The 27946-nt window shown below is 31.2% G+C and overlaps 1 protein-coding gene across 2 annotated transcripts in view; it reads left to right on the top strand.

Annotated features, from left to right (window-relative positions):
- Positions 1 to 27946, top strand: part of LOC147070371 (royal jelly protein-like protein) — a 78456-nt gene that overhangs the window by 32788 nt on the left and 17722 nt on the right. For both annotated transcript variants that reach the window (XM_085949803.1, XM_085949805.1), the window contains exons 4-5: positions 17714 to 17895; positions 19535 to 19699. In XM_085949803.1, the coding sequence (XP_085805929.1) occupies positions 17714 to 17895; positions 19535 to 19699 (347 nt within the window). The remainder of the gene's footprint in view (positions 1 to 17713; positions 17896 to 19534; positions 19700 to 27946) is intronic.

The following is a 27946-nucleotide window of genomic DNA, read 5'->3' as shown; positions in this document are numbered from 1 at the left end:
CTTCGCAAAATGCGTTAGAGTAAGATAGAGCACGTCTTGAATTATCGACATGGCGAAGCTAGAAGTAAAGCCGGAAAATAATTATTTCACTTGTATTCTTAGGGCAAAACCAGGTATACGTTTCACTTAAATAGAATAATATATAATTGTTGTGCAAAATATAACGTTATTGTGTTTATAATTTGTTTAAGTATCAATATTCTATGAGGTTGATTTTATGACGAAAGAATTTAGCTGTATCCCGTTCTCCTTCTAACCTAACCATAAATGCGAGTGAAGAGGTATTCAGCACACGCGTAATCTCTGCAATATAGTAAGAAAGAAGACATATAATGAGTTATCGATATCACGAAGTTAGGAGCAAAACCGAGTACGTTTATTTTTTTGTTTTATATAATTTTTTTATGCAAAATATAAAGTTATCACCCAATATATTTAGTCTATTAAGTATAAAACATAGTTACCAGTGTTGTATTTAAAATTGGTAACCGTACTGATTGGTAAAATAATGGTATAACGTTTCATAGGACGTTAGTTAATAATAATTAAATTGAGATTCTACTGTATAGCATACAAAAAAACGGCTTCATACAGCCGGACAATTATATACTTTAGTAGTATTACTCCGAGACTACATTCCAATATAGACCCGGTCACATACGTTGCATGCTAATTCATAGACTCAAACGTAAATTTCGGTCCTAACAAGTAAATCACCATGGACAACAGTTTTAACAACAATGAATAAAAACTTGCATTCAGTTCCGACCATGTCCGATCCTGATAGGATCATATGGGCCTCCACATAGTGGAGGTTCGTATTGACAGGTTTTGTTTTTTACGAGAATTGGATGTCAGCCACTTGCTTAACCTATTAGGACCATACCCTGACACACACAAATTGAAAAATAATATGTGTACTTGCCAGACCCAGGATTCGAACCTGGGACCCACGGCTTTATAGTCCAACGCTTAAGCCGCGCGGCCACCGTGAGGGTCGTATTGTAAATAGTAGGGATTCCAATCCCGTGATCCCGGAATCCCGAGCTATTTTCGATACATATGAATCCCGGGATTGATAAACATAATCCCGAAACTTTCGAGATTGATTTTTTTATAAATTTTTATGGAAAATAAAATAAAAACGAAAATATAACAGAAAAAATACTTTTTTTATGTATTTCCAAGATTGAACGTAGATATACAATATTAGCAATAAATGTCTTAAATAGTATAAATTACACTAAATTTATTTATGACCGATTTTATCAATGTTATTTGTAAATATAAAATTTTTATATTAACAATATAAAAATTGCCAATTCCGGGACCAGTCCCGGGATCAGAATTTTAGCTCGGGATTGGATTCCCTAATAAATAGTACCCTCAATAATTGATGCGTTCGTTTCTAAATTTAACAAAAACATCTCATATTTATTGCAATAAAATGCTTATTGGCTAATAAAAATTTACATATACCAGCAAATACAATACAATGGAAAAAAATAAACGGACATTAAAACCACGTAAGACGTTGGTTTCCATACATATTTTAATCGTGTTAACGGTTTTCTGTATATATATTATACATATTATCTTCTTTACTAGATTTTAACTTAACATCTGTATCTATGTCTATCTGTCCTACAAACGTATCTGAATAACGGTCAAAAATGTAACTACAAATCACCATATGGACGCAATTTTGAAAACGTCATTCGAATGTCAGATTCTGTCCAGTTACGAGTCTTGATTGGGTAGTCTTCGACTATGGCTCCACCATCCATTCTTCAGATAAGTTTGTAGGTATGTAATATAATATTTTTTGTATAAGCGTCATGGCCCCCACACCCGGAAGCGGGCCCCCAGACCAGGATGTTTGGTGCCCCCCCCCCTACCTATCGCTAAGGTGAAGCACAGTGTGATTTTTTTATATTAGTGTTCCCCAAATGGTATTTGGTAAACCCCAGGGTTCTTTGAGATCAACAAAAGGGTGTTTCGTGTATCCTTAGCGATTTTTGTAAGTATTTTTAAATAAAACCAGTTGATTTATTGAGTTGTGGTCAATCAGCATCAAGTAATATGCGATCCTTCGACATATTGGATAAATAGCCATTTTTATAGTCAGAAAACATACTAAAAATAATTATAAAATGAAATTCTACAATTCATGAATTATTATCATTTAACTACTTATATCAATCTTCAGTTCACATTAAATTGCACCGTACATCATGTAAATGTTCTTTATATAAATTAGCGCCGCAGGCGACTTTTTTTACTATTAAAGCAAATTCGAGTGCTTAAAGTCAGACAACGTTATCTACAAAAAAATGTTTTTTTTTTTTTGAGATAACGTTATTTTACATTTATGGCTACATGATAGTCAAACAACGTTATGTCAATCTTTTCTAATTTATTATTAAATCGTCAGTAAAGTTTAACGCTAATTACATAAGTTACCCTTGTTTTCATATTTTTTTAAAACTATCCCTATAAATTTTAACATCATCATAAGCAAGATAAATGTACAATACACAATAAATTATAAAATATTAACATTAGGTTTCAAATAAACATTTCCCTTGTTAAGTTACAAGAATCTAAAATAACGATTTTTGGCTCTCCTGTAAAGTTGAACTCTTGTAGATAGTGTTGTTTGACACTAAGCCCTCGAATTAGTAGTATATGTATAGGATCTAACTTAACCGGTCACGCTGGGCCGCTCCTCAGCCCGGGCCCCCTGGCTAGAGCCCCGTCACTCCCCCCTTGTGGGGGCCATGATTAGCATAATTAATTTCAATCACGTATTACTATTTGGTCAAAGACCTTTATAAATTTTGTAAACAGTATTAACTAAAAATATTTTTCTATTGATCACTTAACATTGAATGTACATAACGAATTATTCAAATGACCACTGTGTCATCAGATGATATTTTTTATTAACTAAACAACATTAAGTTGGTCGTTAATTGACATTCAGGATAAAGCCATACTGAAAAAACCTATCGTGATGTTTTTTTTAGTATTCATGTGCACATAAAAAACAAAACAATGTATTGTGAATAATATATACACAGAATCTAACTTATTTTTACCACATTTTTTTTTAGCTCGTATTCTTGTTTGTCCAATACAAATCTTGCAATAGAATTTTAACTAACTTTCCGACTAGCTAGACATTTGAGACTTGTAGAATATATTATCCAAACACGATGACAACGCATTCTTTTAATACTTTGAGCCATCTTTAAGTAGAATTGAATTCATTTTCAGTTAATTCTGTTTTGTATGGAAAGTTATTTTGGAAAAAATCCGTAAAAAATAAAACACTATTATTGGTTGCTAAGGGGGTCCTAGCAACTAAATTATCAATATATACATGCGTTACTATGGAAATCAATATGAAATGTCAAAATGACATTTGGATAATTCATAAAAAAAATTTTAAAACGTGGTATATAAAAAGTTCTTTTTATCTTGTAATAATTATTATTTAGTGAATTTAACATTAAAACTGTTTTAACATTATGTATGTACGTATAAACTTTGATTTGATAATTCAATTATCATTGACTCTTTTTAGTAGAATATATTATTTTAATTATAAATAGTTGTGATATTAAAAAACAAAATGTTTTTTTAAGTAAAACTTCTTTAGTCGTAGTACTTAGTATAAAATTGGAAGGAATAAGGAATGTGAGATCAAATTTCATCACGAAATATTACCAAGTATCAGGGCAGCATGATTTAAGAGAATGTGAACAAAAACTGTCTACATGTCTCGAATAACCAGCTAACATTCCTTAAGACGGTACTTCAGTGAAACGGCAAATAATTTTCAACTGTAGGTGCGACGAAATTTCGGACTGGCTGGCAATCGGAGAGTGAAAGTCGATCTGTGAACATGTCAATTTGTTTTGTGATGGTGACGGGGGAATTAATTCTTAAATCGTGTAAAGATGACTAAAAAACGTTACCCATTTACTTGAAAAAGAAAACATGTCAATGAATATATTATTATTATTAGTAATTGAACAATAAACATAACGTTAAATGGACGCAAGTTGACTTTTTATTACAAATTATGTTTTGTTCTGCACGCGTCATTTGTACATTCTTCGTGTCGCGTAGTCACGCTCGTTTTAGACCGTGCCCCAGCTGAAGTAGTGAAGAAGAAGTGCGGTGCAAAAATTTATTATTAATTATTGATATTAATTAATATGAATATTAATTAATTATTAATATTAATATTAATTAAAACGAAGAACATTCGAAACAAATATATAACATAAACGCTTATTAATATTACATACTTAAACCTTTCTTTGATATAAGAATAGATTGATTCTCATTCTTCAAAAATAATACTTCAACTTAATATTTTAAGTTGACCTATCGAGGTTAATTATTAATAATTAACAAAACTCTTTGCAGGGTTAAAAAAAAATAATTAAACTACACATGTTCAAACACGCGCGTTAACATGATCTTACTCCTTCATTTATCGTTTGTCAATTTATGGCTACGGCCGTATGTTGTAGCTTAGCTACTGGGAAACGCCAATAGAAATGGCGTATTTCAAAAAAATACTACCTTATTCTTAGGTCAATAATTATTATAAAGCAAATATTATTCATAGGATGTTTATCACATTTGAATGTTCAAAAACACAGCATATAATTAGTATCTTTAAAATTATCTTCAAATGAGTTAATCGTGCCCATTTTGAATAATAAAATGCCTAATTCTTGTCAAATTAGGGATCAAAAAGATTATAAAATATATTTTTTTATCGTAAATATGTCACTATATAATGTTAACATTAATTTTACTAATGGTTTTTTAAATGCGTTTAAAAATTAATAAATCTTAAAAATCTTAACACCACTTCACATGGACGTACTGAAATATGATTATATTCTAAAACATTAGAGCGATAAGTTTAAAAGAATACTATTTTATGTAATAAAAATACTTTATGCAGTCATCAAATATTTAAAATAAATATAAAGGATAATAAGGCTTCAAAATTATATAAATAGATTATCTACAACGTTTAAGGAATGTCCAGGGTTATGCTCCATAATAAAAAAGCTCCATTTTGACTTACGCTGAGCACGTGGGCCGTTAAGTTGTTACGTCAACTTCGAAATAAAAAATATTTTTTATTTTTTCTATAGCGGTTGATTGATAATGTTTTATCGCTTTAATTTGACAATAAATTTCCACGGTTTACCCCCTTAAGTTTGAATTCTGCCGCACACCCAGATCACGCGTATTTTTTTTTTGTTTTTCTAATGACATATACCTATGTCTTCCTAGAAATTATCACGTTGTAGTATTGTCATTACATCCATATAAAAATTATTATCGTTTGACAGACGTAACAAATTCAACTTTAATATTTATGATCGTAATCTTTTGTCATGAGACAATAATATTGTTTTCTGATTATTCAATGTATGGCAGAATTTTCTCACAAATAGCGTCTATAATGAATCTTTACATATTTTTTATAAGTAAGCCGATGTCACATGATTATCGTTTTTCTAACAAAGTACTATAGATGTTACATGTTGTTTTACATAGTTTTCAAGTTGTTTTACGCATAGATATTACTTTTTTAAACACAGAACAGACAATAAATATAATTCCGATAGACTATATTCGATGGTGCAGATCACAAACCTTCTTAGTCAAAAAATACGATTTTACAGGGGCAGGTTAAAACTGATTTATTTGCAGCATAATACAATGAATATGACATAGGAGTTTTAATTAAAATATCAATAAACTGGGCTATATTTATCTTTGAAATAGGAGGTAAAGTTCAACAGATCCGTTTAGTTTTTGTTGATTTTTTGATACCATAAAGTCAAAATTATAAAATTTGACATAGAAAGTTTGTGATCTGCACCATCGATACCAATACATATAGTAAATTTTGACGCATTGTCAATTTATTGATAATTTCAATTTTATAAATCATTCCATTCTTATACACAGTTGCTATTACACTGGAGTAAGGAAACGAAAATGTATTTAAAATATATATTAGCAGCCGTATCATTGGCGACAATTAGGGATTGTAATACCGGTATTTCAAAATCGCTATTCCAGTATTTATCAATACCGAAATAATACCGGTTTTAAAAATTCAAAATACCGGAATTTTCGGTATTAAGAAAGCAAACTCGTTTACCTTTTTGAAAATGAATTATAAGTAAGTTATGTGCTGCTAAAATGCAAATATATTGAGTGAATCCAACAGAGATGAAAAAATAATAAAAAAAAATTTCATCAAATATATTTTATATACGATTGTTGCGATGAATTATCATAATATTATTTCGAAATAGAAAACAGCCGTGACAAAAATGTTCAATTATTCTATAATTATTGATGTCTGTACAAGCTTTGAATTTAAGAAGCTTTTCCTGCAGCCGGACTTATTTGCACATGATGAACTTTTGAGGACTTTTGTTAAAATTATCAATATATTCAAATTATTTAAAAAAAAAAAAACACTAGTTCTACAATTATGATCAATAAGTACATATTTTTAAATGTCAACATATTAAATGTAGGTATGTAGGTTTTCGCTATAAAATATTATTTTTGAAAGATTTTAATAGCTATATTTTTATTGATAAGCACCTACTTCTCTTTTTTAATGTTTAAGAAATACCGGTATTAATACCGGCATTCAATAAGAAATACCGAAAAACCGCTATTGACATTTTCATTTGGTATTGCAATCCCTAGTGACAATGCTTTTAAAACTGAGGAGTATTTTTTTATCTCGGGTTTGAAATCGAAAAACAAAATAATACAAATAACGAAATAAATCCCTAGATCAACCATGCCAGCATGTGCTATTTTGGTATCCAGAGGTTTCTGAAAGACCACAAAACAGTGATAATAGGCTATATATCAATACAGTAAATTTTGACGCAGGGTTTTGAATGTGTGAGTGTCCTACGAAAATGAACCACGCATTATAGACGTGCAATACATTATGAAGTGTGTATAATACACCAATATTAAATGAGTGTCAACACATAGACCGAGAGCAGTTGTTAATATTCGACGTATGACGTATTCTTGACACTTGTTTAAATTTATCCCGTATTCTTCCTTACTCGAGATCGGTTGCCTGCTTCTCCTTACCTGTTAGGTATTTCAGTTCCCATTATTTCTGAGTTCCCTGATTTTAAACATGCCATATCAATGTACATCGTCTTCCAAAGGACAATCGCAGATGTTTTTTCCCAAATATATAAACCAAATTCACTATAGAATTGGCTGTTTAGTTCTTAGCTGGACACTATTGTTTTACCTCCAACCTCTGCCAGCTTGTACGTATTGCATTTCACCGTAGCACAGTTCACCGTAAGCTATTTTACCCGAAAGAGATGGCTGTACACAGTGTTTAACACTGAGATCAAAAATGAGGCTTTTTTCGTAAAGCATTGCAAACAGTAATGTTATATTTTTATTGGATTCAATATGAACATTAATTTGATATTGATTGGTATCAAATATCTTATAATAACGCTGTCATTATTTTAAGATATTTGATAGGTAAACTAGATACTTACGAGCACCTACCAAAATTGTATATAATTTATAAGATATAAGTTTTTACCTACATTATTGTATTGATTTATTATATAAGCTAGAGTTAAGAGTGTTCATTGTCAGTGTGTGTTTCCCTTTGGTGAGTGTACACGGCGCCTGAAGATGCCGTAAGGCGAAACCCGAGTCGCAAAAAACGACTTAAATGGAATAGTACAGAGCTTGAATCCATTAAAATTTAAATTCAAATACCATCAAGTACCTTCAGTCGATAGTATTAATGTTTTGATGTATGTTCAATAATTATTATTAATCATATAATTATTATGAATATTACATTCTTAAATCTTGTGATTTATTCTTGAATAAAAAAATAAATGACATTTTATATTATTAGGAACATATTCATATTGATAATGATAACTAATCGACACAAAATAAAAAAGTTACTTTTACTTGAACGATACGAATGTAAAAACTTATTAAGTACTTAAAATTGAAAGTCCATTTAGATTTCTTATGAGTTTTCTATTATTTTACGTTTTTCGATGGAAAATTTAATGCTCATTTCTCGTCGGATTGATTTTTAAAATGCGTATCAGACGGAACAGCGTAGCGAAAAAAAAACCTTCCACCACAGAGAAACGTAATTATTCGCATAGCCACAGTGTATAATAATACAGTATCTCAAATGAGGATATTTTTTAATAAATATATTGCTATCAAACCGCGAATGGTGCACGTTTTTTTTTTTTTGCTGATTTCAATTTAATATGAATATTCAAATAAAAATGCAAGTCTGATTACTTTGAATTTCGCATAAAAAATTCCGTTCAATAAACTTACGGTGATTTTGTCCGAATCTTGTAATAAATTTTTACAATGCGTACAAAATTGACCACAAAATATGCGTCGGAAACAAAAAAAAAAGTTATTTTCTTTTTTACGGTTTTTTGCAGTTTTTCTTAGAGAAACGTAGTTAAGTGCACACTCGTGATTTTTCTGTGCTTAAATTCCTGTGTGAAAACTACTTATATCTATATATTATAAAAATAAACAGATACAAATTTTTATTGTTACCAAGATGCTTGCATGTTCCATGAAAAATATTCTTGACTGCGTTTACTTAGCTTCATTTTAGGCACGTATCTGTGCCGATTACACACATTAGATACATCATCAATCTGCTTCTGGTATTTTAAGTTTTTAGTGAGCTTAGAGGGGATTGCTCTTATTGCTTTGTTGCCTTGACGAAAAGGTGTTTTTTTCAAACATAATTAAAAAAACCTGTTACATATTAACCTCATTTCAAAATAATATTCTAATAGTTCTTTTTACACATATTTTTTCAATTATCAATTTCTACTGACGTCTTTAAAAAATACCATGTACTCCATACTAGATTATAAGGATATTATTCAATAAAATTTTACATATACATAAACAAATGTATACTTATTAATTATTGTAAGTTAATATATCGTAGAGTTATTGCCAACAGTTTGTTAGTCTCGAAATCATGTTATAGAGTAAATACAATTTGAAAGTTTGACATGTCGTATAATATCAGGTAAATTGCTAATTTCTTTATGCTTCATGTGTATGCTCTATACATCGGATGGCCTTGATTTTTTTATAGCTTGCATATAGACACATACTCGGTTATTAACTCTAAATATCTATAATATCTATTTTTGGCAACAACTTCCACTCTTCTCAGTCCCTAGCTAGTTGATGCCACGTACATCTAACCAATTTTATGCGTTCGTCAATCTAGCAGATTTTACGGCATTTTTGTGGTCGTTTAGTGTCACTTGGATACCACTGTATGACGGCATTTATCCAGCGCTTGTCCACTCGTATCGTATTAAGATTTTAAGAAGATAGTGAATACAATATTAAGCTTTTTGAATAATATAATGATTTTAGATTTGCAAAATAATAATATTATGGCAGTATTGTTCTGAATTTTTTTAAATATTTGAGATTGCAATACAACAATAATTAGTATAACTTACACTTGGTACTAGCTAGAGATATGGTAGTCATACATAATCATAAATACTAACCAGGCAGTGGATTTGACATTCACAGATAAAAACTAGCATTTATCGGTTTGTGGCGGTATTGTTCTATATCTAGATATATAAAAATGAATGTTTGTTTGTTTGTCCAGTAAGCGTTCTTATAACATTCATCCGATTGCGATAAAACTTTGGTGAGTTGTTGTGCGCACACCCTCAAAGGTTTCTGAATTAGTATAACCATCTTCTTCTTCTTTTTCTATTCTATCTTCTTCTATTCGTATGGTTGCAATACCATTCATCCAATTGTAGTGAAACTCAGTTGTTGTATTCACGCCCGCGAAGGTTTCTGAATTAGTACAACTATCTTATTCTTCTTATAATATTCTATTTTCTTCTATTCGTATGCGCTCCTATACCAAATTTGGAAAATCTATGCTTCTTACATGGACAGCTGTATGTGGCCTGCTCACGCGTTGGAAAACCTTCTGATTTATTCGTGTACGCACCAGATGGAAAAACAAAAAATATTGTGATTCCAAAAGCACTTCAATAAACAGAATTGAAACACAAACACTTTATTTTTTTGAGTGGCATTGCAACGCATGCCAGGTACCTATTCGCTAGTATAATTCTAAAAACAAACGATTTAACACATTTCATTTTGATAAGACAGTAATACCTGAAATTTACGTAGTTATCGTAGCCGGCTCGCACATCACAACTCGCCTTGTGTGCCTGACGGCCATAAATTAAAACCTTCGAGACTGCCGGCGAATGTTGCACAATCACAACCTCGCACATCTGCCTAGCGCTGCTAGCTCTAGCTCTACCAAACGCAGCGACAGTCTGGAGAGAAATGGCCGATTCGCCCGATTCTGCAGCTGTGTGCATGCGCGGAGTCGATATTGGCCGGACATCGACATGCAGGCTTTGGCCAATGCAACTAGACGAATGTCGCAGGGTCGCAGAATTGCAGTTGCATCGGCCAATCTGCGAAGCTCCATTTGATAACATTTGTTTCTTGGTTTACGATGGCGTCACATCGAAAAATTCGTCGTAAGACGCATGCGGCGAGTTCTGATGTGCAAGCCCTCTTATCGGAACTTTTACAAAAACTCAGTGATGACAAACGTGATTTAGGTAAACTAAGTTATTTGCAAACCTGCTAAAAAAATGAAGTCTACCTTCAAGTTTGTGCTTATAGAGCAGTTTTTACGTAGGCGCTTTTGATAGGTTTCAAGAACTTTATTTCGACAGTTTAAACACAATATTCAAAAAAAAAAAACTGTAGGAATGATATAAAAAATATTGTAGGTATATCAGTCCTACAGTTTATTTAGATCAATCCAATTCTCTCCTTTGTAAAAAAAGTTAATTACTAATAAAAAAATTCCAGCCGCACAGAAAGTCATTTAAATTTACCGCTGTGTGATATTATTTCAAACGCAATCTTTTTTGATATGCGACCAAAGTTTTTTTTCCTGCGTCATTTATTTACGTATATAAAATATTTTACGTGAGCGAAAACGGCTTTTCATAGACAAACTAAGATGCATTTTTTGCCACGCCAATAAGAATGTGATTATTTATTTTATAGGCTATTCGAATACATCAAGTTTTTCTGTAAATTAACATGAAAAAAATATTATCTCGTACAAAGCAAATAATATACGAAATAGATTGGTTTTCTATTATTATAACATGATATTCTTCGAATAGTTTCACGTTATAACAATTTTGGTTTATAGAAACAATGTCGGCAGTATCCACAAAATAGCTGTTAAACTATTATATTTTAAGGGGGAGTGTAGGTATGTATATAATATACTTAAATAAAACTACTTACGAAAGAATATAATAATTATGTAACTTACAATAGGCATTAATCTATATTATAAAGAAAATAGTTGGATATCAAAATTTCATCTAAATCATGTGAAAATTGTTGACAAAGTTGACTGTTGGTGTCATAACTCACATTTTTCAAATAATAATGTGAGTTCTGTCATCAAGGACTTTCGAACCATACAAATAATAAATAATTACAGTAAGTTGATTCAAAGAACTCTCTCCTAAAAAAAAGGGAATGGGACAACTGGACTCCGGGACAATTGAACTCCGCACTGTCGTAGACACGTATACAGAATGTAGACGAGGAATTTTAATCAGTTTATATCTACTACTTAATAGTTTTAATTCATTTTACTCTTAACATAATGTTTTTTTTTATTGCGGATTAAGAATTACCATGCCTAAGGCTTTATATAAAATAAAAAAACTGTTTTTTTCGTTGGAACTTAAACATATGCATGATTAAATCATTATTTACGTGTGAATATTTAAATTCTCACCAACTATTAAATAATAATAAATAATAATTTAAATATAAATAATATTATTAAATATTCTATTTAAAAGTACCTATAAGTACCTAACGTCTATTTAATTTCAAATTGCGTGGCGGCCAGTTGTCCCGGTGCCAAATCGTCATAGACCCAAAAAAAACGAATTTAATTTAGAATAGTTATGTATTCAGCCGAGGACTGGTAAACTGGCGTCCAGTTGTACTAGTGGCATAGAATCAAATATATGTGAATTTAGTTATAGTATATAGTAAATCAATGGCTTAAATTGGTATAAACTTTTTATAGTGAAAATACAACATTCACGTAAAAGAATAATATATTACAATCTCCACTGAATCGTTTTTGTGATGTGTGCCTACTGGGTAAAATTTTTAAAGTAATCACGTCATTACTATGTACACTTTGAGCAAAACTTTAAACAGACACCCGCAAAGCGCCAATTTATGGTTTTATTTTCACCGCAAACAGCTCGCGCTGTGTTGTATTTTTTACAACATTTCTTTTGTTAACAATAACGCCAGTTTGTTTTGTTAAATTGAAATCGTTCATGAAAATTGCTCGCTCACAATGGCAGACGCTACGATGACAATCCAATACGGATGTTTTTTTGTTTTGTTTATTTAAAAAAAAAACTCTATAATAGATCTGTGTATGATAATATGCTCGCCCATCAATATACCGATGGACTCTATCACAGGTAAATGCATTACGAATTCACGGTCATTGCTATACTACAACCTTTTGCGATTTATTTTAAAGTTTTTTTTATCGATACGATGTTAAATGTAATGGGGCAAACCAGAATGATTTATGTACACTCACGTTATTACATAATGAGTAACATACAATAAATTGTCTGAATGCAGAACTATTCTTACTCACATTTAAAATATCTTAGAAGGGAGTTCTTTGAAACAACCAACTTAAATTATTTATTACTTGTATAGATAAATGTATACATATATCATATTTTGTAGGACTATTGATGAAAATAATGACGCATAAATATGTCTATAAATAATAAATAACTTATAATATACTTACTTAGAACGTTTCAAAAAACACTCCTGTAAAATATTTCAAATTTGAGTTAGAATAGTTCTGCATTAATTATTATTATGGTACGTATGCCTCAGTAGCAAAGGATTGTACCAGTGCCATCTTTAGATTAATAAAGCCTGAGCATAACTTGTTGCACAAACGACGAGTGATCCACTGTTCAGCTGTCAAAATCAGATCCCAGATTGCTTGATATATTGACTCGCTTTTTCTCGTTTCAAATTGAATTATAAAAAAATCTCAAATCAAATATATCAACTGTCAGTGTTATTTATAAATAATATACATTCCTGTTATTCATCAATTGTTAAAGTCAGACTAGTCCTTCACACAAATACCGGTGGTAATATCGATTTCCAAAAAATATGTTGCATTGATCTATGCATTACATTTGTAGAAGGTGTGTTAATGCTATCGTATTATTTATCATGTAACTCATATATTTAAATCAAATCATTCCCTGTGTGAATACGACAGACGCGTCAGTATGAGCACTCTATAGAACAATGGCAGGCAATGACAGGTCATCCATAGACAACTACGGGTGGGGCGGAAAAAGAAGGACCAGTCGTTGTGAATGTATCGGCTTTCTACTTGAGTCGGCAATGGTTGTACACTAAACTTTGTCAGTTAAATGTATTTGTTTTCATTGAACTTTAGACAACAATGTGTAGATAGTGTTTGTTAGTTTTTAAAATTCAATTAGACCCTGCTTAATTCAAGCCATAGTATATAATAGTCAAAAATTCGTTTATCTATCAAATTATTTCTACCCAAAACTTTACGTAATTTTCTAGTTGTCACAATAACTATTGATGGTTGATGTTGATAAAATGTTTTTACGATTAAAACACATTGGTTTATCGAATATTTTTCCATAATAAATTTGCCACGCTTATACTTCACAACTTCAAAATATGAACTGTCAAAATTCATGTTTACCAAAATGGCGACCAAACAATGCAGTAAACCTTCCCGGCAAATACCCTGAAATTAAAATCATGCCATTGGACCATAAGTACATAATATTCGATATTTTATAGATAGAAGAATATTTTTTATCAATTATTAAGGGGGGTTCAAACACGCGCGTCAATATCATTTTACTCCCTACTTCAATTATAGTTTGTCAATTTATGGCTACGGCCGTATGTTGTAGCTTAACCACTGGGGAATGACAAAAGAAATGGCGTATTTCAAAAAAACACTACCTTATTCTTAGGTCAATAATTATTATAAAGCAATCATTATTCATAAGATGTTTATCACACTTGAATGGTCAAAGACATAGCTTATAATAAATATCTTTTAAATTGTCTTCAAATGTGTTAATCTTGCCGATTTTTTGAATAATAAAATGCCTAATTCTTGTCAAATTTGGGATCACAGAGATTATCAATATAATTTTTTATCGTGAATATTTTACAAAAATTATCTCGTAATAAATTATACTAATGGTTTCATAAATGCGTTTAAAAATTAATAAATGTAAAAAATCTTAACACCGCTGCACAGCTATGTACCGAAATATGACTATATTCTAAAACATTAGAGCGAGAGGCTTAAAAGAATACTATTTTATGTAGCAAAAATACTTTATGCAGTCATCAAATGTTTAAAATAACTATAAAGGATAATAAGGCTTTAAAATTATATAAATAGATTATCTACAACGTTTAAGGAGTGTCCAGAATCATGGTTTGAAAATACAATAAAAACTCAATTTTGACCTTCGACGGGCATGTACCCCCTTAAGGTTTGGTTGGGCACGGCTGAATTAAAAAAAACTTCCCAACAACATCTAACAAATTTTAGTGTACACTGTTTATATCGAATATAAACAGCCTTCCTCTACCCCTCGTCACTGGTATACGTACACAAATTTACTCATAACATACAAATATACTCAAGATAAAATTTTCAACGTTTTTCTGTAAAGTTTTTCTTTCGCGCATAATTTTCGTCTATTTTCCGTAGACCCGAAATTTCGTATAAAAATACGAATGCGGTTACAATACACAAATATTAAAATTAAGGGCGGTTCAGTACAATGCTCTTAAAAAAGTAACATTTTCGTTATTTATTTATTTATTTATAAAAAAGAGTATTACGGCATTACAGCTATTGGCCAATGCGCCATAATACATAATACATACAAATGTATAAAAATATCTTAATTACAAATAACAATAAAAAGACAGCATGTGTAAATATTAATGAAATATGATAATTTATACAATTATAAATTTAGCCTATTTAATACGTCCACAAACATTATATAGTTAATAAAAAACAAATCAACCTTTATGGTGTCATCAAATAAGCTAATTGCACGATACACAGCATCATGAAACATAACATCTGTCCTGCGACGAGGTATCTTGAAGACCGTGGAGCTACAAGTGATATTGGTGGGAACATGAAAATTAATATTTGCCAGTATATACGGACGTACAGTATATATTGACACCATTAATCTAACGTGGCTATCTAATAATCATAATCAAGCGTGTCACGAAGCGTCACTTTCGGATGTGAAGCATCGGCAATTTTTTACTCCTGTAATGTCTCAGGAGCATATGCCCAGGTCTGAGGCCACCACGCACTCTAGTGTGATTTGACTGAAATGCGCATGAGTGAGAGGAGCACGGAAAATTAACAAAAATAGATAGTTATAATTAATTTACAAATCATAATATGTAAAAAAAAAGGGTAAAACAATACATCATGTTAAACTATGTGAAGATATCTTCAAGTCTGCAATAAGACGCCGCAAACCGTGGTTGTTATCGATCTAATATTTGAATGGAACATAAATATTCATTTTTTGTGTGTATAGTAGGGCAGAGGGTAAGAACTTTGGCGGTACGTTGTGGGTGTAGTCTTACTATAATATATTATATTATGATATAAGAATAGGTAGAGCTCGTACAAATAGTCTTGATTCATTGTCTATGGTCGCCAATAGGGTTCGGCAATCATCCACTTTAACAGGTGAATCGAAAGTATGCTAGGATTAATACTGAAAAGTAAATACAAAATACATCAACAATAAAACAATAAATAATAAACACAGATTGTAAATAAATAATATATGCTAATTTATTACATAGTTAAAATAAAAGACAATCACTAGTACCTATCATGTTTGTCAATCAAACATGAAATCATTGAATTATACATTAAAACTGTTCATTAAATCTTATATATTCTAAGAATAACTTTCAAAACAATTCAATTATCTTTCTAGGTTCACAGAATGTATTAATATTACCAGGTAGGTACATAATTGGTAATAATTTACTTAATTATTATAAATGGATATCTATAAATTAAAATATATATTATTTCATCATAATCAACCAAATTTGGCGTAGATTTAATTTATAAATATTTTTTTTTATTTAGCTTTTAGGTTTTCCGATAATTGAAATGGGTTTGATCATATTATGATATTAAAGTATAGTTCTTCCATCAAGTATTGACAATTAGACTAACAATGTAAATTCATGTTGAAAAGTGTAATAATATCAGGGAACTCAGATATATTGGGAACTGAAATACCTGACGGGTGTGGAGTAACAGACAATCGATCTCGAGTGTGGAAGAATATTGGATAAATAAACTTACACGTTTCAAGAATACATCATTCCTTCGTTTGAAGGTTGCAACAAACACTATTGCACCTCTATAATGTGTGGTACATTTTTTTAGGACACTCACACATTCAAAACCCTGCTTCAAAATATAGTGTATTTGGCGTATAGAGTATAGCCTATAACAGAATTCTATTTATTAATCTGTTCTGTGAATAATATACTAAAGGGTACAATTCAATCTGGCGGGCTATCACTGTTACACATATCAGACGCTTTATATGACGGGTCTATTCGATTGCCAATACCGAAAATTGGAGAATACCGAGCATAAACGATGTATCACAGCTAAATAACTCTGCTCTACCTAATAGTATTAATTGACAACTCAACTTTTTTATTTACCATATTATCTCTATTAATTGTTAATATTGTACATTTTTTAATTTTTTCATGATATTAATTATAAAACATGTTGTAAAATGTAATTGGAATACAATTATTTAAAATAAAATAGTATATGTATTTATTTATTTAAAAAAGACACATTGAGCACAATATAATAAATTATTAATTCAAGACGTTCACAATATGACATTTAGAATAAAAAGTACCTACAGGTGTAAATCAACTCGAGAAAAACAAGGTAATGGAAAAAACAAAGCAAAAAATAATTTTATAGAAAATAAATTAAATAAAAAAACAATAATTCAAAATATAAATACAAATTAAACAATAAGATAGAATTTTAAACACAAAATACATAATACATCGCTAAAATCTAGGGAGTGCATAATATAGATTATAGATGAAGCAGTATAATCCTAAAATCTCCAGTTTTGAAATTGAGCTAGCATCCCAAGAATTCTGATTTCACATAGATACTTTTGTGGGCTTACCTAAAACAATATTACATAATGAATAATATAAGTTTAAAATTAAACCAAATATCATCACTATAAAAATGTACTTACAGAAATTATAATAAAGAAAAAAAGTCTCCTAAAAGAATGTTTTTAACATTTTGATAGATAATATGGTTGGATCTTTAATAAAATTCAATATTCTTGTCACATTTCAGGCGAGAAGACAAGAATTTTTGTGACGATTCCACGTTTCAGCATTGGCAGACCTATGACACTGGGTGTAGTCACTAAGGAGGTAGGAGTGGGAGGCTCTAAGCTGGAAGCTTATCCTGACTATTCTTGGCACGATAACCAGGGGACCAACTGCGATGGAATGTCATCAGTCTTCAGGATATCGGTAAGCATTTCAGCTAGTTCAATCATCGTTGTAAAAATGTCCCTGTTTAATTTCTCACAATTTATTCGGAGAGACAGGATCAAATGAGTTAAGTTTCTATTTTTACCAGACCGGGGTCTATGGTCAACGAGGTGTCTGCGACTGCTTTACCGTCATAGTAATAATATAAAGAAAATGGCTATTGTTCGGTAAAATGAATCCGTGTTTCTCATGTATAACGCACAGTAGAATCTCATACATATTATATTGTGACCTCACCGGGATCGAACGATGAGCTCCCGGATAAAATGACAGTGCCTTACGCACTGCACCGCGAGAGCTGCCGTTTTGATGCCTCTTACGATAAAAAAATTGAACAATTTATTATTTTTACTTTGTGTAAATTATACAAACATGATTAAAAATGTAGGTACATAATATTAACAGTTTCTACCTTAATTTATTGTCTCTTAGCAACGCATGGTCTACCTACTCTGATAAGGTGGTAGTGATTTTAAAATAGTTGAATGATAGTAGAGTGTTTGTTCTGTGAAATCTAAATCGTTTAAAACCAAGGCCTAAACAAAAACGAGCCATAAGTGTGAGTGAGTAAGCATTCTGCACGCTTATATCACCGCTCTATGCGTTAGGGTTCGAGTAAGGTAGAATTTCTACGGCTGAATTTTAAATTACAAGATAAAAAAAAACTTTTTATATATAACGTTTTTAAATTTTCTGTTGAATTATTATGCTCAATATGCTCAAACTTTTACTTGATATAAAGTAAATAAAAAACAAACAAATATAGAATACTAAAATGTCATTTTGACATTTCATTTTGATTTCCATAGTAACGCACGTATATATTAATAATTCAGTTGCTAGGACCACCCCCGTCTTTTACTTTTTACGGATTTTTCTGAAATAACTTTTCATACAAAACAGAATTAACTGAAAATGAATACAATTCTGCTTAAAGATGCCTAAAAGTATTATAAGAATGCATTGGCATCGTGTTCTATAAGAGTTTCAAATGTTTAGCTAGTCGGTAAGTTAGTTAAAAATCGATTGCAATATTTGTACTGGACAAAAAACCACCGGACAAACAAGAATACGAGCTAATAAAAACGTTGTAAAAAAAATTGAAAACGTCGCCGGAAAAAAAATATATTTGGCTGATTTCATGCATTTAAAAACTGCGAGTGTTGCTGAAATTTATTGTTTTTGTGTTAAACATAAAGTTAATGGTAACTATATTTAGTTATTTTAATATAACATAAGGTTAACTATGTTGTGTTTAAATTTGGTAGTCGTACTGAGAAGCAACACGATGGTATTAGTTAAGTTGATAATAATCAAATCGTTGTTCTACTGTGCGTTATACGCTAGAAACATGACTTCATTTTGCCGAAAAATAGACCAACTCTATATAATATCATTACTCTGAGTTTTAAACATATATTATAAGCAAGAAATATGTATCTTTAATAATTGTTGACTCGTTTGGACTGTTTGAAGTTCTCTTTTTATACTTTCTGACGAATTAGTTACGTTAAAGAAAATCGCCGATGTGTTTCGTGTCTGACTCGAGCCGGACAATAAAATATATTAAATTTAATTGAAATTATAATATTATAAATTGCGTCATTGTAATTTTCAGATTGACGCATGCTCCAGACTATGGGTCCTCGACGCTGGTAAAATTGGTGAAGATCAGGTCTGCCCTCCACAGCTCCTATTGTTCGACCTTAACACTGACACACTTCTTCATAGACATCGCGTGAAGCCAGGAGTATTCAAACCTGCGTCGCTTTTCATTACACCTGTAAGTTATACATTATACTGTTTAATTTTAATGATGAGTCTACCATTGAACTTAGGGATTGCAATACCGAATGAAAATATCAATACCGTTTTTTCGGTATTTATTATTGAATACCGGTATTTCTTAAACATTAAAAAAACAGAAGTAGGTGCTTATCAATAAATATAGCTATTTAAATCTTTTTTAAATATTATTTTATAGCAAAAACCTACATACCTACATTTATTATGTTGACATTTAAAAATATGTATTGATCATAATTGTAGAACTAGTGATTTTTTACAAATAATTTGAATATATTGATAAGTTTAACTAAAGCCCTCAAAAGTTCATAAAGTGCAAATAAGTCCCGGCTGCAGGAAAAGCTTCTTAAATTCAACGCTTGTACAGTTCATCAATATTTATAGAATAATTGAACATTTTTGTCACGGATGTTTTATATTTCATTACATTAAAACTGTTCATTAAATCTTATATTCTAAGAATAGCTTTCAAAACAATTCAATTATCTTCCTAGTTTCACAGAATGTATTAATATAACCAGGTAGGTACATAATTGGTAATAATTTACTTAATTATATAGGTGCATATTACTTAATTGAAAATTATAAATTAAAATGTATATTTCAACATAATCAACTGAAAACTAATTTGTCGTAGATTTTAATTATAAATATTTTTTTTATTTAGCGTTTAGGTTTTCCGATACTTGAAATGGGCTTGATCATATGATATTAAAGTATAGTTCTTCCATCAAGAGTTTTCAATTAAACTAACAATGTGAATTCATTTTGAAAAGTATAATAATATCTGCGGAACTCAGATAGGTATATTGGGAAGTGAAATATCTAACGGATGTGGAGTAAAAGACGATTATTTTATTATCGATACTGGATTATTTTTAGTTTGGGTTAGTTTAGGTTAGATTAAGTTAGGTTAGGTTAGGTTAGGTTATCCCAACAAATAATCCAGTGTATCGGCTATTTTCAAAATGTGTTTGCCGCTGTATCCAGGATAAACGTATAGAACCGTTTATTTATCCAATATTCTTCCACACTCGAGATCGGTTGTCTGTTGGGGCCCGGGCTTAGGAGGGGCCCGGCGTGGCAGGAAGACCAGTGAAGTGAGAACATATGCTACAAATTTCATGGCTCCCACAAGGGGGGCTGACAGGGCTCTAGCCTGGGGGCCCGGTATGGCTAGTTAAGTGAGATATACAGACACCACAGATTTGCTTTAATAGTAAAAAAAGTCGCCTGCGTGCGATTGTGCCACATTATGTGTGATTCAATTTGATTTGATATGAAGATTGATATAGTTACTTAAATGATAATTCATGTGTAGAATATTATTTTATACTTAATTAGTTTTAGCGTGTTTCCTCACTATAAAAACATGCAATTTATCCAATAGGTATGTCAAAGGGTCGCATGTTATTTGACCACCACAAAGGCGGTGGCGATTAGTGCTTCATAATATGATGCTGAGTGGCGACAACTCAATAAAGCAAGTTGATTCATTTAAAAATCGCTAAAAATACACGAAAAACCCTTAAGTTGACCTCAAAGGGAACACTAATGTAAAAAATCACACTGTCTTTCACCTTAGCAATAGGTAGGGGGGCCCTCCAAATATCCTGGTCTGGGGGCACGCTTCCGTATGTGGGGGCCATGACAAATTTGCTCTAATAGAATTTTATTTTATAAATTCTTTTTGCGTGTTCCCTGATTCATAAAAATGACTATATTTTATTCAATATGGCGAAGTGTCGCATGTTACTTGACTATCGGAAAAAGGGGTCGCGATCAATGCTTCATTATAATATGATGCTGAGCACCAACAATCCAAGCGGATTTATTTAAAAATACCAAAAATCGCTAAAAATACACTGAATACCCTTTATTTTACACGGAACCCTGGAGTTCCGCGGAATATCATTTGGAAAACACTACTGTGCAATATGACACTGCCCTTAACCTTGGCGATAGGTTGGGGGGCCTGCTTCAGGATGTGGGGGCCATGGTCACAATCCATGTCGTTTGGTCGTCTCGCGACTACTTCATTAGTTTAAATCCTCAGGATGTGTTCAATTTCGCATATCATTAATTATTGTTCAATTATTATGTGTTTGAGTCCACATAGGTTAATCAACCGCCACGCACTACACCCGGACTTAATCGGGCGTATATTTTTTTCTAGATACCTTTATGGATACCTCGCATTTACTATCAACGTGACGGCCCACGTGCGCCACGTAGGTCAAAATGGAGATTTTATGGTATTTTCAGAGCATAATCCTGGATATTTTTGAAACGTTGTACATAATCTATTTATATAATTTTGATGCCTGATTATCCATTCTATTTATACAAACGATAAATGAAGTAGGGAGTAAGATCATGTTAATAATTATTATAAAACAATCATTATTCGTAGGATTTTTATCACATTTGAATGATCAAAGACATAGCTTATAATCAGTATCTTTAGAATTAACTTCAAATGTGTTAATCGTGCCCATTTTTTGAACAATAAAATGCCTAATTCTTGCCAAATTTTGGATCACAGAGATTATAAATATAATTTTTTATCGTAAATATTTCACTATAATATAATGTTAACATTAATTTCACTAATGGTTATATAAATGCGTTTAAAAATTAATAAAACTAAAAAATCTTAACACCACTGCACATGGACGTACTGAAATATGACTATATTCTAAAACATTAGTCATCAAATGTTTAAAATAAATATAGAGGATAATAAGGCTTCAAAATTATATATATTAATTATCTACAATGCTTAAGGAATGTCCAGGATTATGGTCTGAAAATACCATAAAAACTCCATTTTGATCTACGTAGCGCACGTGGGCCCTTAAGGACTTTGGCACTCAAATTAATCTAGTCAAATGAAAATTGTGCTGGCTGAGAAATATGCCTTATTGAAAACCATTCGTCAACCGGCATCGGGTATTACTAATTTGAATGAAAAATATATCAATAACCATAGAGTTAATTTGTTGATCGTAATCGTTAATCGTGTTTTCATATTGACCTCATGTAATAAGAATTTTAAAAATGTGTGGCTTAGATAAGAGGTAATAATGGTTATATTGTATTTACCTGTATACTACAGGAAATTAACTGCGATATGGAGAACGATACTGCATAATAATCAAGTTAGATGCATCAGGAATAAAATTAATTAAACTCCATACTTCGAACGCAATTGTTTGGAGTAAAATGATGATTGTTGAATATTGAAATAAATGCCAATAATTTGACCGAAATATGCAATCGATGTCTTCATTTATTAAGAACCGGTTACTGCTTTACATTCAAAGATAATCAATAACTAGCATTACCATCGTAATTTTCAATTCATTGTCACGGCCTGAATATAGTTGACGCTGGCAATAACCCTGTCGAAATACGTGTCCGGAAACTTGTACGTATGCAGTTCGCCGTATCACACTTCACCGTGAAAAGTTGCATCGAAAATATATGGCCGTATATTAAAGATCGTCCAATCTCTTTGGGTAGTATAATAGTACTGAATAAAATTTATGTCTTAATAAAACACGGTTCTTGTCGGCTTAAGCTTTACAGGAAGCCAGCGGCAAACAAATTTTGAAAATAGCTGATAATACTGGATTATTTGTTAGATTAGGTTAGGTTAGGTTTTCATTTTTGAATTCATGAATTTTGCCAAAATCAGTTATGAAAATTGATTTACTATTCATATTGAATCCAATAAAATTGGAGACCGTTTAGTATACGGTCATCTCTTTCCGATTAAATGATCACGGTGAACTGTGCCACGGTGAAATGTTTTACGTACAATTTACTTGTAACCGATCAGTACAGGGTAGCTCTGCAAAGAGATTATCGGAAACGCCTGTGATTTGAATGATCACTTCCTCAGGAATGAGGCAAAATATATGAAGAGAGTTTAGGGAGCACATTGATTATTCTCGCAGCCATATACGAGGAAACAATTTCGATCCAAAACATGTCACCACGCATATAATTGACAAGTGCACGCATAAACAAAAATTTAATAGAACATAAGGATTAAAAATGTAACCTTTGCTTCTGTAATATTAAAATTTTAGAAAAATGTAAGGTGTCATAATATGTTTTTAATTGACTTAAAAATAATCTTCTTGGCAAAGTTAATGAATCAAACGGATTTGGAATCTGGGCAACTTTTTACATTGCTAAGCGTCTCCCGTGAGTGAACATCAATCTGTTTAAATGATTGTAATATCGTGCCATCTCTCCCACAATCTGTCAGATTTAACATCTTTCTGTAGGTTTATTTTAACTGACTGAGTGCTATTACGTTATTATAATCTTCATTATAATCGGTACCTAACCTAACCCCAGGGATGTTTGTCCAAGTTACCCGGTTTATATAATATCACGATCCTTTTCATATTTTCATTTACTCGTATGACGGCAGAATAATGTAGACAAACATATAGAATTATCCATAAAATACACAACTACAGTCACTAAAGTGCCGGCTAGACGGCAGCGACTTGCCTGCGCGGTATAGTTCGTGCAAACTACTTTTCGCTTTTCGCGAGCGCGAGCTACAGTTTTCCCGTCCATACATACGGGCTTCCCGATACAAACCGGTTTTCGCAGGTAAGCTTGTGGTAAAATCAATAAACAATAATTACAGGATAAAAAGAACTTTTTATATACCACGTTTTTAAATTTTCTATTGAATCATATCAATTTGACAATTCTATGTATTAATAAATACTTTTTTTGCACTTGATGGAAATACTAAATAAATATAGAATACTGAAATATCATTTTGTCATTTCATATTTATTTCCATAGTCACGCACGTATATATTAATAATTTAGTTGCTAGGACCCCCTTTTTTCCGAAATAGCTTTCCATACAAAACAGAATTAACTGAAAATGAATTCAATTCTGTTAAAGATGGCTAAAAGTATCAAAATAATTCATTGTAATATATTCTAATGTTCTGATATATTTTTAAAGTTTCAAATGTCTATCTAGTTGGGAAGTTAGTTAAAAATCGATTGCAAGATTAATTGTACTGGACAAACAAGACAAAATTTGTACTGGACAAACAAGAAAACGAGCTAATCAAAACGTGGTAAAATATCTTGCTGTAACGCTTTCTGACATTAAAGAATAAAATTATCATATAAACATAGTTTGTATGCAAGTGACAGAAGATGGGTATTCGTTTGTTTATTTTTTAAAGCTTTTATAGAATGAGTGGATAGTATACAAGTGTCAGTATTTGCGGCTATCTTTTGTCTTTTTTTAAAATGAGTGGATATCAGAATAATGTATTTTGGATTTGGAATAGTTAAATATTATTTAACTAATTGTCTAGATTCAAGTAGAGTCTAGACGGCTGATATAATTTGTATCGGCATTGGGTTGGTTAAATACGATAATGAAAACTTAAAAAACGCATTATTCTTGCCAATAAAATAAATCTACAGTGTGACCAAACAAAGCAACGGGACCGCGGAACATTTTCAACGGCCCACGACGAGAAATTCTAAATACGTTGAAAATTTTGTAAGTAGGTACCCTTTTTTTCAGGCTCCAGTAGTGAACGCCTCACTGGATAAAAGATGGAATATCGGTCAAAATTTTGAATGTACTCACTAAATTTGATCACAAGTTTAGCATTTTAACTGGTTTCATCAATTTTACTAGTTTTGAATTTATTTAAAAACTTTTCCTTTTGTTTTTTTTTAATTTATTTTATTCAGTCTACCCACTCTAGGCAGAAGTTTCTACGAGTTATTTATAATAGTGTTATATTATATATTTCAAGTTTGAAATATAATTTTAGCTCTCATCCGATATGTGAATTATTCAAACTACACTCCGTCTAAAATTTAAAAATATTTTTTCAATATTATTAATATGTATACTAAGCTAACGTATCTTAAATAAAGAATAATGTGGGGTATCTACCAAAAGTTGGTAAGTCTCGAAATCATGTTATGGATTTATTGCAATTTGAAAGTTTGACATGCCCTCTAATTTCTTTGTGCTTTTTTTCATGTTCTGTATATCGGATGACCTTGAATTTTTTTATAGCGTGTATTATACTATATACACATAATCTGTAGCTAAATTATTGACTCACCAATTTTTTTCAGCAACCCCACGATGTGGGGTTTACTGCCAAAAGTTGGTAAGTCTCGAAATAATGTTATGGAGTAATTGCAATTTTAAATTTGACATGCCCTCTAAAATCAGGCATAATGCTAATTTATTTGTGCTTTATGTGCATGTTATAATAATAATTATTATATATTATTATATACCTATCGGGTGTCCTTGATTTTTTTTCTAGGATATATATTTATTTTTAGTAGTTTGTAATACTTACGTCTTTTTTATTAAGTATGTTTTTTTATAATTTTATTATATGATATTCACATATATTCTAGAAATAATAAACAAATCGTTTGAATAAATTGACAATCAACTTCACATAAAGAATGAAACTTATCCGAGTAATAGTTTTCAGCATGGTCTCATCTCATGGTACGTGCAGAAGAGAACTTTATTGATATATTGCTTGTCGTTTTAATGTATGACCATGTCGTAGTCGAAACGATTTAGTATGTGCTACCTGGCTAATATTTCCTCCAGTGACCCCTTCAAATACCTCAAGCGTATCCAAAATGGGTACGACGACAACCAACCAAAATCGTCATCAAAGTGAATATTTAAAATAATCCTGCACCTGACTCTGAATTCAGATCGGACAACATTTTAAGTATTGTCACATTACTTATAGATACTTTTTGTATGGCCATAGACAAGATTAATAATAACAGTAATAAATAAGACAAAGATTTTATAAACAACCCAATTCAAAATCGCCTAAAAACAAGTTTGTTTAACAAATTTTGCAGGCTCTGAAAAAAGCGTCATTCATCTTTATTACAGTTTGAAAACTATTTTTAGGTAAGAAGGTGCTCAGTGCAGTTTTTTGCTATCGACCGACGCAAATTTTAATACTGTGTCTATTTTGTTTTCAATTACTTTTGCAAATTAAGCTGGATTTTTTTTATTTTGCGTTAGTTTTGGCAAATGTCAATACCATTTTAACTGTCTGCCGCGTCACTATAAAAAGTGTGTAATGCCATGCATATCAAAGACTTACTTAAAATTATTAAAGTTGTCTAAGCCGGTTCTCACATCTAAAATCGCCCGTCTGCCGCACAGCCATAAATCAAACCTTCTAAGAACGTTGATCCGATGTTGCATATGAAGACCGCGCACATCTAGAGTACATACCTATACGTTTTATAACTTTGCACTTTTTAGCACTCTTTACTACGCCTCTTTGAATAATTACCTCGCATAAAATACATCAAATGATATTTAATTGTATTAATAATATGTAGTAGGTACCTAATAAATAAATAGACAAACTTCGTCGAGGGTTCATTTACAATCCGTATACATTGCCAAATATTAATTTTCATGTTCCCACCAATATCACTCGTAACTCTACGGTCTTCACGATACCCCGTCGCAGGACGGATGTGATGTTTCACGATGCTGTGTATCGTGCGATTAACTTATTTGATGGCAGCATAAAAGTTGTTTTTTTTTTTTAACCATATCATGTTTTTCGACGTGTTAAATAGGTTAAATTTATAATTGTATTTTTTATTTTACTTTAATATCTACATAAGCACATACTTTTTTTCTACTTTCTTGTTATATGTATTGGTTGTTATTTGTATTTAAGTCATTTTTATAATTTGTATTTATTATGTATTATGGTGCATTGGTCAATCGCTATAATGCCATAATACTCTTTTTAATAATAAATAAATAAATAATATAGGTATGTTATAAAAATATTTTTAGAATAAGTATATTACACAATTTTCATCCTAGAGTCAGAGTGCAAAGTTATTAAGTATTTACTCTACCTAGCGACAGTCGCACGCAATCTCTCGAAACCAATGACATTAATATGTCATTGCTCGAAACGTTTAGATATTTCAATGGAGTGACCGGCGAGCCGATATAGGAATGACCAATTCGTTGGTGTGTGTATGCGTTATAGCGTCTTCGACTCGCAGCCCGAAACGCATGCGATTTGTTGATAGCAGCACTAGATGTTTTTTTCAAACTAAAAAGTCGCATTCGACCAATCAGCGGAGCTTCATTTTTGGCAATGTGTGTTTTATGAATAACGATGAC

The sequence above is a fragment of the Rhyacophila brunnea genome, unplaced genomic scaffold (assembly GCF_057557595.1).
Source record: "Rhyacophila brunnea isolate RB1 unplaced genomic scaffold, BYU_Rbru_1.0 scaffold_22, whole genome shotgun sequence".
In the NCBI taxonomy this organism is placed as follows: Eukaryota; Metazoa; Arthropoda; class Insecta; order Trichoptera; family Rhyacophilidae; genus Rhyacophila; species Rhyacophila brunnea.
Note: the sequence above shows the minus strand (reverse complement) of the source record. Positions and strands in the feature narration are given on the sequence as shown.